The sequence below is a fragment of the Micromesistius poutassou genome (genome assembly GCF_964030765.1).
Source record: "Micromesistius poutassou genome assembly, chromosome: 1".
In the NCBI taxonomy this organism is placed as follows: Eukaryota; Metazoa; Chordata; class Actinopteri; order Gadiformes; family Gadidae; genus Micromesistius; species Micromesistius poutassou.
Genome location: NC_140271.1, coordinates 4589911 through 4601890, shown reverse-complemented (window position 1 = coordinate 4601890; position 11980 = coordinate 4589911). Strand labels below are relative to the sequence as shown.

At 42.2% G+C, this 11980-nt stretch overlaps 2 protein-coding genes across 2 annotated transcripts in view; one reads left to right on the top strand and one right to left on the bottom strand.

Moving 5' to 3' along the window:
• The window catches only part of LOC311370223 (tumor necrosis factor ligand superfamily member 6-like), a 4128-nt gene extending 1537 nt beyond the window's left edge, over nt 1–2591 (top strand). The window contains exons 3-4 of the mRNA XM_084488102.1: nt 89–157; nt 1566–2591. Coding sequence (XP_084344228.1) covers nt 89–157; nt 1566–1951 — 455 coding nt within the window. The 3' untranslated portion in view covers nt 1952–2591. The remainder of the gene's footprint in view (nt 1–88; nt 158–1565) is intronic.
• A 2777-nt stretch (nt 2592–5368) lies between these two features.
• On the bottom strand, nt 5369–7620 carry tnfsf18 (TNF superfamily member 18; the record flags this gene model as incomplete). Its single annotated transcript, XM_084488729.1, has 4 exons — nt 7422–7620; nt 6678–6737; nt 6304–6364; nt 5369–5733 (listed from the first exon to the last, which is right to left on the bottom strand). The coding sequence occupies exons 1-4, from the start codon at nt 7539–7541 to the stop codon at nt 5369–5371; spliced, it is 606 nt and encodes a 201-aa protein (XP_084344855.1). The 5' UTR covers nt 7542–7620.
• Between the last annotated feature and the right edge of the window lie 4360 nt (nt 7621–11980).

Genomic DNA, 11980 nt, shown 5'->3' with positions numbered 1-11980 from the left:
CCTGAATCACTTCTTATGATCAAAGTCTACTCCAACGCACAAACCCCCGTCCCATCCTGATTGTAGGCCTGTTGTTTATATTTTGCAGACAATGGATGTACTTCCCCTCCCACTAAAGCCCCTCGGACGCTTTCCAAGCCTATGGCCCATCTGACCGGTGAGCATTTAATTCTAAAATTCTGCTTGTTGTCTCTTTTCTTTATGTTATTGGTTGTATTTCATGCTTTAATAACTATAATACTATTCAAGGCGTCAACATAAGCATCAATCCACAATATAAACCCTGTAGATTACATCCTTTCCTTGATGATGTGTTCGGGGTCAACAGTTCGACTGATGCCTGCTTCTTTTTGTTTGTATATATATATATATATATATATATATATATATATGATGTTGTGTTTGCTATATATAATAGCAAACACAACATCATTCATTAATTCGTCATTCGTAGGCTAGATGTAGGCTAGATTTACTTCTAGCCTCCTAGCCTAGATTTACCAATCTACACAACACTGCACCAAACAATTTGTGATGGATTGTCAATTTCAGACCTAGTTGTATAAAAGGTTACGTTTATCTTATCAGTTACTGTCATTTTTAAATAAAACCTGTATGGTGAAATGGCAATCTGGTTTCGGCAAGCACAACTGAAGTGAAACCGGCCTTGGAGAAGTCATGAAGGTGCTTCTCCAGGCCGTAGAGACTGAAGTCTGTTAGATTTCAGGGCGGCTTTCCAGATGATCGATCCCAACATCTCGATTGGCTGTCTGAGAGACTGGGTGGGCCTCTCTGGGTCCGCACATCACAATAAGAGTATCATTTCTATACCGACGACATCCAAAAATACCAGCTCTTTAATTCCTGTACTAAAGCAGAGGTAAGGAAGCTGCTAAACTGCAGAACAGAAATAGAATCCTGGATGTGCCCAAAAGGTCCTTCAGTTAAACGAAAAGTGAGGTGAATTTCTACTCATTAGACCCAAGCCATCTCCTAGTCCCTGTGACATGGGCCTCGACTCTCAAGCTACGTCAGATCCCGCATAAAATATATCGTTTTCATTTTTGACTGCATAACTAAAGCCTGAAAAACAAATCGAAACAGTCGTGAAATCCAGCTTCTTTCAACTCAGGACCATTAGGAATATCAGACACTTCCCATCTCCTCCGGACCTTGACAGAATTCAATATGTTTTTATTTCATCCAGAATCAACTACTGCAATTCCCAGAATCTGTTTTAAAGTCCCACTCCTTAGCTTTTAAATCTCTGCATGTTACTGCAGCCCTTAATGTCCTCAGAGCTTAAGAGTTTATTGTTTTTAGAATTTTGTGTACGCTCTCTATTGTCTGTATATGTACTCAAACCGTAAAATTGTCTGTGTAGCACTTTGGTAAAAACCTGGTTTGTGTTTTAAGACACGTTCAACTAGTTCAACTAAAATGGCCAAAGGCATTGGGGTAGTCAGCTGGAAACACATTTGTCATGTTTCTAATGTTATCTGATTTTACAAATGTAAATTCTCTCTCTCTCTCTCTCTCTCTCTCTCTCTCTCTCTCTCTCTAAGGCAACGGATACAACATTCGCCCCGGTAAAGAGGTCCTGTCTTGGACCACAAAAGGCGACACAATCCTTAGTGAGATGAAGTACAAGGACGGGGAACTCGTTGTGAAGAATGAAGGGTTTTATTTCATCTATTCCAAGGTCTTTTTCGTGGAGAGGGCTTCATTTGATCACACTGTCTTTCTTAACACTCGCACATATCAGCGCGGGCCCATTGAGCTACTGAAGGCTCGGAAGATTTCCCCGCACTCTCACGGAGCGGTGAAATCAAACAGCTATCTTGGTGGCGTGTTTCAGTTGAGGAAAGGGGATTCTATTTTCGTGAATACCACGTCCAAAATCATACACTCCTTACCCAGTGAAAACTTCTTTGGCGCATTCATGATATAGCTGCACCAATGCGATGAAGAACTTCAATGTTGCACCCCCAGAGTCGCAGTGCTATTGATGGCAGGGTTGGATTTATGTGATAGGACCTCGGAAAATTGCGATGCTTCTTTTGAAAAGTTTATTTGAAGGTTAATTTTCTCACTGCACTTTCTTTGCTCTGACCGGTTTTATAAAAAGCTGGATGTCTTTATTGTTGTCGAATCACCACCTGCCCTAAATCGTTGTGTTGTTTTACGTTCACATGTACGTCAACCTGAAACAATCCAGACTAATATACTGGAAACATTGTAAATAAAATTGCTTGCCTCGCTTATATATATTTTCAGGAACACTGTGTTGTGATTGGGCGACAAGACTTGCATCTAGAATGATGGGATTAGTTCATGATCATTGGTCACTCGTCTGTCTTGGGACAATTATCAATCGATCTAATAAAGAAATCTATTTTAGGTTCTCCGACACATCGATTCATGAACTGTGCATTGCAAATGTTAACATAGGCCTACACTAGTTCCACAGTTTTTTTCCCGTTTCATATCAAATGTTAACAGACTTACAGTAGTTTCATATTTATCTTTTAGAATGTCTAGGCCTACCTGTATTTGTACCAAATCATAAAATCAATAAAACCCAGTTTCCAATTGTCTTTTTTCGTATGGATAGTTTGAATGCATCATGGCAGGAACTGTGTGAAACTCATACCCACGCTCATTGCTCACCAAGTTGCATACTCATCATGCAACCTTCATGCAGCGAGCGAGGCTGACCTGTAGCCATTGCGAGGGTGGTCTCGGTTTCACCGGATGGCAACCCATGCAGCTCTTAACACCGGAAACCACATCCTTCAGCGCAGAGCGGAGAATGCCACAGGCTGGAACAGTATACAAACATTCTGTAGTAATCTTACCACATTAGATGAATGCTGGAAAGATAAAATATCCAACGGAAATCTGTTAGTGCTACACTTTGATATGTGGTTCCATTGATGGGCCTCTCTCTCCAAATAATTGTGCAAACACATGCAATACACACACTTGTGTGGAAAGAAAACGCCTCGCCTATTCATCTTCAGAATATCTTTTTTCTTTCCGTTCACATTTGCTCATACCTAAAACAACGAACTCTTGTAGTAGTAGCCCCTGGTTGTTTGTTAGTTGCAATGTAGGCTACTAACAGCGGGGCAGGAGTACCACTTCCTGTTTGCATGTGTTGTGTGAGTGGCAGGAAGTTCAGAACGGCTGTTTGGCTGACTCACCTTTAAACCTCTGAGGCTGTTCACTCATGACCTGTTCTCAAGTTCTCAATCCAACAAAGGTCCAACAAAAGTTTACATGTTCCAGTCCCAACCAAGAGAACAGATAGGTGTTAATACGTGTTGTATAAAACACGTATTTATTGAGACTAAATACTTTTTGACACCGCATACATATCAATGTTCTTTTAAGAGTTGCCGATGTAGTTATAATATGCGTGGATGTGGTGGTCTTTGAAAGGTGGGGGGGGGGGGGGGGGGGGGACTTACTCAAATTTGTCCCAACACTGAAAACAAATACATAGCTGTTCAATAAACTAAACAAGTAAACTATGACTGTTGTGGCCTGTTCAGCATCTACGAATTGATGCTTGTGAGTCCAGTTCATCATCACACATCAACAACAATGATTAACGGAAAAGATGCCAAGAAGAGAAGAGATTCATAACCACAGACTTAGAATCCATATTTACTATTCTGATCGTGTTGAGAAATTAATTAAAATGGTAAAGCCAGAAACGGCTATAGCCTATAAGCTATAGCCTACCGATTACAACTACAAAATGATCAAATGATCGTACATTATGGGACTTTTGGCATTATCGATCGTACAGCTTGCAAAATTATCGTATAGGCCTAAATACAATGATTATTGTGGCAAAGCTGACCGTTTCTGGAAGTGGTTCATTCTGCTGGACAGAGTATACTCCTCAAGAACCAATCACAACCTTGTGATAGGTTATGTGTAAACATGTCAAAACATTTGAATGATTATTATGTGATTTAGTGTAATTATCATTTTAATTGAATTATGGTTCTGCTTTAGTTTGTGTGTGTGTGTGTGTGTGTGTGTGTGTGTGTGTGTGTGTGTGTGTCATTGTGTTTGTCGGTGTCTGTGTGTTGGTGTTGGAGAGAGGGAAAGAGTGTGTTTGTGTGTGTGTGTGTGTGTGTGTGTGTGTGTGTGTGTGTGTGTGTGTGTGTTTGAGGAAGAGAGCGAGAGTTGTGTGTTTGTGTGTGGGTGAGAGAGAGTGAGGAAGAGAGAGTGTGTGTGTGTATGTGTGAGAGTGAGAGCGAGCGTGAGAGTCGAAATGGGGCTTTACCAATCGGGTTGATATTGTGTCGTGACAAGCCAACATCGGAGGCATTGTGAAACCAGATTTGTCCTCAGCTAAATGCTGTCCCCTTGCGTTCGGCTCTGTCTGTTTGAACTGTGTGGCCCTTAAACCCAGTTGCGCTCTCAAAGGGGGCCTCGATTATACAGGCCTGTGGTGAGCCCGCACACACACGGCTGGAGACATCGTTCACCAGTGAAGCGTTATATACTATAAGAGGTTGGTCAGCTTAACATTCAACCATTCATACCCCTTTGACCTCCGATGTGTGGTTCTCCGAGAGTCGATGGAGATCGTAGGAGTGCAGTCATACACAAAGACGCCAATGTGCATTTGGCAGCGAGCATGACATAAGACACTCATTCAAAGTAGGAGGGTGGCACTCGACATCCACGGTGACGCACGTTAAGGTGATAACCTTAACCGACTATCAGTGAGCGATGATGAAACCCACCGCAGCTCACCTCCTGCACCGCGAGAGAAGTGAGAACGCAGTGATCCGTAAAGGACAATAAAGGTTATTCATGTGGGTTATCCAGTGGTCGTGGTAAATGTTAACGGCCGTGGGTTGACTAGTGGCACCTTTTCTTTGACCACCTCTGTGTCTCTGTTATTCCCCCTGTTATTCCCCCTGAGAAAGGCTTGAAGAGACTAAACAAAAGAGACTAAACTTTAGGGCTTTGAGTGGGAATTTCCTGTTCTGAATAGCGTCATGTTCTTGAATATTAAAACAACATTTTTACCAGGCTAAATATCGAGGGTGACTCACTCAATTTTCTGAAAACTTTTTTTAATTCTATTTGAACCAAATGACCAACGGACATGACTTTTATTGTCAAAGGCAGCACACACAGAAACAGCTCAATAATATGTTTGGATCATTTACCAAACTGCTGTGCTGTTAACACACCGCCATACATTCACACGTCGACCTGAAACAATCCCGAAACATTATCAATCAAATAAATAAAATAACAATACCTTTACTAAAAACTGTCAATAAAGTAAATAAAGCAAATACATAAATTATCAACAGTCATAAAGGAACCATGGTCATTTCTCCTCCTCCGGTGGAGGCCTGGGCAGGCAGACGATGCCCAGGTTTGTCTTGGCCGGGGAAGTCTCCACTTTGGCCGGGGGTGTGACGGTGACCACCAAGGTGTGCGAGTCGGACATGTCCTCTACCTTGGCCAGGAGCCCGGTGCTGAGCGTGGCCTCGTTGACCCGGCCCTCCAGAATGACCTCGTTGTTGCGCTTCAGGGTGACCGTCACCCCGGTGGACAGGTGCTCCCGCAGGGTCACCGTCAGACACAGGAAGTAGTGGGCGTCCTGCTTCAGGGTCACTTTCTCCCCGGCCAACGAGACCACGGACGGCTCCGGCCTCCTTGTTCGCCATACGATGCGTCCCCGGTCGTCCACTAGGGTCAGGGCGGAAAAGTGTGGATCAGTTTTTGATACTTGAACTGATGAGCTGTGCTAGTAAATTGTGTGTGTGTGTATGTGCAAGTGTGTATGTGTTCACCGGCTCCCAGATGGGTTAAAAGCAGAGAAAGAATTTCCCCCCAAACGGCACAATAAAGGATAACTTAACTTAACTTAACTCAATACAAATACCTAATGTTTTAATATTTAAAACATACAGTACTTTCATGATTGTTATGGTGTCAAGGTGTAAAGTCTGGGCTATATATCAACTTGATATCGAAAAACTGTTATAAACAATGTAAGAGTAAATGCCCTTCCCGAATGTCTTATTTACGCACATACATTTCGTGTTCGCGAAATCGTTGCTTGTTTTTTTTTCGTAAATTCTTGTGTTGGCCTACCTAACCTAAAAGCTGAGTAACACCAAAATACTAATTACCTCAGTATTATTTTTCATGTCATGGTTCAAAAAATGTGCTTTAATCAATATCTATCTATACTGTCAAGAGAAACGTTCAACATAACGTTAATCAGGTCGGGTCAAGTACAGTAGGCTACTGTACCTCTTGAGGCTTCGAGAGGGACCATTTTGCCTGAAAAAGCCTCTGTTTTGTTCTCCTTCATCTGTGGAGATGATCATATCATATTAATCATGTAGCATCATATTAATACCATAAAAATATCACAAACAGAAAACAGACAGATCAACCAACACAGAAACCGAGTGGTAGGGGAACTCTATTGAGAGACCGTTAGAATGAAGGCGGGGAGAAAAAGGATGTTGACTGTTCTCAGAAAAGCAATACAAAGAAGAGACGAAAGAAAAAGTTGACGCTGAGGTATTTTAACCATGCTACTGCCAATAGACAATACGGGTAGAGAGAGACTCAGAAGAAACGAAAAAATGTATTTAAGAAAGATCGATAGATTGATTAACCTGTGGTTTAAGGTTGTCTTTGAGTTCTCTTGTGGGCTGTGGTGTGACCTCACCCTGAGACTGGGAAAGGGAAAGAGAATCACAAACTATAGGCCTACATGCTGAACAGGTGTCAGTGCATGTCAAGCATCAACTTCAATGAGTATCGCGTCTTCAAACCACAACTTTCTGTGGTACAAACTTCTGCAATCAGGATAGGTGGATGACACCATGGTAACATCAACAACATAATGCAGATTCAATAATGTTATTTATGATATACACACACACACACACACACACACACACACACACACACACACACACACATATATATATATATATATATATATATATATATATATATATATATGTGTTGTCTGTGTTGTCTGTGTTGACAACCAGCCCTGAGTCAAACGCGGAGGTGAAGTCCCGACCAGCTGTGCTTGTGAAACCACCACCGTGAGCAGCTGCTCTGCACAGGTGTCTCAAAGCACCCCCCAAAGGTGTTTACAAACACAGACACACAGACACACAGACACACAGACACACACACACACACACACACACTAGGGCGTTGCACACAACAGAGCACGCTTTTCTTTCACTTTACTTTAGCAACGATATACAGATACTACTTATGAAATATAATATTCATTCAGAACCTAATATCTGACCGCTGATTCTAGGAGCAGATGGGAAACTAAACACCTTAATAATCAATAATAAATCAAAATAACCCAAACCAGTGACGCGCTCTCTCACCCTCTGGTGTTCTCCTGCTGTGTAGTGGAGGGTTAGGAAGACCACCTGGCCCGCGGTGAGGAAGAGGAGCCAGGCCAGGAGGAGGTAGTGGACACAGCGGCATTCGGTGGCCCGGGCCATCCCTTCTCCCCGCGGGGGTAAGCAGGCAGGAGTCCCCGTCCCCCCCCCTCCAGAGACAGTGCAGCGCAGGAGAGCTCGCTTCTTGTTACCTCTGAGGCAGCCAGCAGAACACTCAATGACTTGTTGCTTCCTGACCTTGCTGTGTAGGTGTGTTTGTGTGTGAGCGAGTGTGTTTTGTGGTCGTTTTTTCTTTCTACGACGTTATATTCTGATGGCTGGTGATGGCTTGTGTGTGACTGGTGCAAGGTGGAGTCTTGAAAATGAGTCAGCATGGCTCAGGATTGAGCCATGCTGAGCCATGCTTGAGTAACAGTCAGTGGTGTCATCCTGTGTGATCCCTCACTGTCAGGATTGGGTCACATCATCATAACCTTTCCCGGGAGTTAGGAAATAGTCTTGATCAGATTCAGATTTCCCGGGAAGGCATAAATCTGCCCTTGAATTCTCCTTTTTGTCCCTTGCTTGACGCTGTTTTGATGTTTTTGTTTTTATTTTTTATTATGGTCTTAAGGCTCTGCCTTCTTACCTGTTCCACTGTCTCTCCAACACACAGTGATAATTGATCATTTCTAAATTGTATTCTATTAGCATTGGAACATGGTGTTGTGGGATCATGTGGGACATGTAAGTGGGGAGAGTAGGCTATATGACCAAATATCAATTGGCGATTTACTGACATTCCTTTGGCTGTACGGTTGGGTCTCAGGATTAGGTCAAGGTTTGGTTTCAGGATTAGTTTTGATTTCAAAGTTAGTTTTAGATTGAGGGTTTGGCTTGAGGGTAAGGGTTCATTTTCAGTAAAAGAAAATGGAGAAAATAACATTTTGTGGCAAATACGTCAAAACACGTCAAATATGACATTGATTACTGTATAATGGTTAGTCACAAAAAAAACGACACATTTTCGAGTGTTAGGAATTCATAACTTTATCTGGGGTTATGTGAAGCAAATTGCAGTACAGCATGCCTACATTACAAACCATCGATCAACCATTAAACAAGCCAGGTGCACTCCTGCACTGTCCATAACCAAGACGGTACAAAGTCTTCTTTTGGGGGGACAAATATATAAAATTGATATAAAATGGAACCCTGGTCTGAGCCTGTCAACATGTTAAATATGTTCAGGGATCCACGATCAAGACGGAGGCGGAGGATAATACTGCCACCTAGTGGAGCTATAATGCACAGCTACGGTGCACTTTTCTATGAAACCTGTGATGGTTTAGGGCAAGATTGAGCAATATTCATCAGTCACGAGTTGTGAACGTGTCCTTTCGAGTTAAAATGCTTCATTAAATTGGCTTGTGTAGACCTAGACCTATTTTATGCGTTAAGGCATGCATCTCATCAGGGGTAAAGGTCATGCATTTACCTTGACGTCTTTGAAGCAAACATTAATAATCAAATCAATAATGTCAAGTCCTGTTCACAGCTCACATCAGGCAAAAAATAGCATATTGGTTAATTTGGTATTAATACCCGTGTTTCAACTGCCTCTAAGCTGATCTTTCTAGAGAATAGTAACGACATTAGGATAGAAAACTAATAATTTAGGCCTAATCGTTATTCATGTTATAATGTAAATAGGCCTACAACATGTTAAGCATAGCCCAAAACAAGATTAGACATTTGAATAGGCTACACAACAAAATCCCGAAAATCAGTAACACGACAAGAGGGATAAAACAACTAATAATTCGGGATTTATTCACCCGATGATCACAAATGATCCCGAAGCAGTATAATGTCTGCTAGATCACTTCATTCATTAATCGAGGGAACGTGTGCACTATATGGAGAAGAAACAACTTTAGTTTTTTTTTTACACTTTCTTTACACTAGGGGGCAAACGCCTACTGCAAATACTAGTCAGTGAGCAAGTGTAAAGAAGGTAAACACATATAATACAATTACAAAACTTCAAATACATAGAAAAACCTTTATTCTGACCCTCTGTAGCCTACACCTGGCAAGACGTGCATTTTTTGCATGTTATGCTTACTTTACCAAACTGTAAAGTAAGTTGTAAATTGTGCTTGGCTTATATATTCGTCATAGTGATTGTAGGCTAATATGTAGGTAATAGGTCACAGTTGCATACATACTAGGCCTATTTTGGAATCGGTCTACCGTCTGTATCATAATAATGCAGCCTTTGTGGCCAATAGCCAAGTGGGCCTAATACAGAATCTCTCCCAAGGTAGGCCTATTAACTCTTTATAATCGAAATGTATTTTCATACGATTGATTTCTAAGCTCATTTAGTCAGTCAAACAAAATTGAAATTGTCCCCTAAATGATGTCCTGGGTTTAAAAATGGTGTGTTGATTTAAGACTCGGTTGCAGAACCATATTGATGTGCGTTTCTCAACTTTTACTACTGAGGGGAGGGGCTGCAGAGAGCTAATGGGGAGCTGAGGGGGAAAGTTCCCTCATGGATGGGATAGTGACTACGCGTAGACTGCACAGTGGAACATGGACAAGTCGGTCGGGCTGACAGCAGACCTCTCCAACACACTTTTAGCTCCCGCGTTATAGCAGGACACCGAGTTTTGTTTTTGGTCGAGTTGTTTTTTTTAAATCGTGAATTGCGATTGGTTGTCTAATGCCGTTGTGTAAAAGGTGCATACTGGCCGAAAGTAAGTCGCGGGGTTATAGTTCATAGGCGCTTAAGCTATAACGTTACTCTTTAATGTTTAATATCAAGTCACCGTGCACCCACCGTTTTTTTAAGTTGATCAAGAATCTTGAGAACATAGTCTTGGGAGGTTTTTCGATGTGGATCGACAACGCTACGAGAAAGACTTTCTGAACTATTTCAGTGATTCACGTTTGCTGTCAAACACTTGGGACAGAAAAACATCCGACTGATCAATGGACTACAAGTTTTGAGGGTTCGGTTTTTTTTTTAAACCGCTGAAACCGGGTCGAGTCAACAACAACTTTCTGAACTGCGATTGTTCTTCGAGCCTAGGCTACGCGTTATCAGAAACGAGGCAGATGTTCAACTCGAACAGCCCCCACATGAACTCCAGCACGCTGCCCCGGGACGCTGAACTTCAACTGCGGTTGGCTGACAATGGTGGAGCCGGGGAGGCGAGGGAGAACGGCGCCGGCAAACATTTCCACCGCCAGCCGGAGGAACGTTCCTTTTGCACCAAGAGCAGGATGCTCGTCGCGCTGGATTTATTGTGCCTGTGTATCGGTAGGAGACTCAACTTTTTTTTTTCCTTTTTTTTTTTGTTGTTGTGCTTGTAGGAATATTTATAATCTTATTATCTCACACTGCCGTTTTCTCAGTTATTCAACACTCGAAGAAAGCATGTTATGAATACATCAAACTAGGCTATGCATTCTTTTCCACTCTGAAAGTTGTTGGCGCTTGGATTTCGAAGAAACTACCTTTAAACATCTCATTATTTAAAGCCGTACAGTGTATAGGCCTACATGTCAACAGTCCGAAGAATGTCCTTTTAAAATACGACGTCCAGAGTGACCGACACACTTGATGAGCAGAGTTGCTTTGACTGGATAGTGGATAACTCTCCAGTTCCCATGGTTACGCATGGGATGCGCTGGAGACAATTAGGGGATAATGTACTGTGATCGTGGAAGCTTCTCATTTTGTATCGGGTTGAACATTGTCTTAGGGTTAGGGTTACTTGTTACGTTGACAACATAATCATCTGACTATTACAACAATGAGATAGAGTTCAGGTCTTGATACACACTATAATCATTGACATGTTATGGATATGTTGACCAAAAGTCAAACATGATTCACGACACAAAACGAAAACCAAGAACCGTTTAGGATCCAGGTAATTAAGTGTTATTAGATACCTTTACGTGGCATATTTCTTCTAACTACTACTACTACTACTACTATTACTACTACTACTACTAGGCTACTACACAACAACAACAACAACAACCAGTTGAATTTGGTATTACTTTGCAGTCTCCCAGATCGTAAAACATGATGCTACAGAACATCACTCAAGTTAATCATGACATCAACATGACCAGAAAGCACAACACACCAAAGTTACACACAAAAAAAATCCTAGTTTATGAGTGATTACCCAGCAGTTGAATAACAAGAACTCGTTTAGGCAGACAGACAGGTCCGGCTTTCTCATTGGCAGTTAGCCTTAGAAACCCTGACAAAAAAAAAAGAACGCACGACATGCATTTCGATTCATTACATATTGTTCCTTAACCCCCTGCGGGTATGCTATTAGTCGCTGTTTTGCACGCTTCTCTGACACACATCATCAACTTAGTGGTTAGGAAGTGGCACAGTCCGCTTCACAATGGAGGAAGTGGTCTCTCTCCAGACGCAACCCCTTCTCATGCGACACCGCGGCCACGCAGGCCCTCGCATACCCGCCGGATTACTGCACGCCTGTCAGGGTGAACTCAGTAGGGACAAT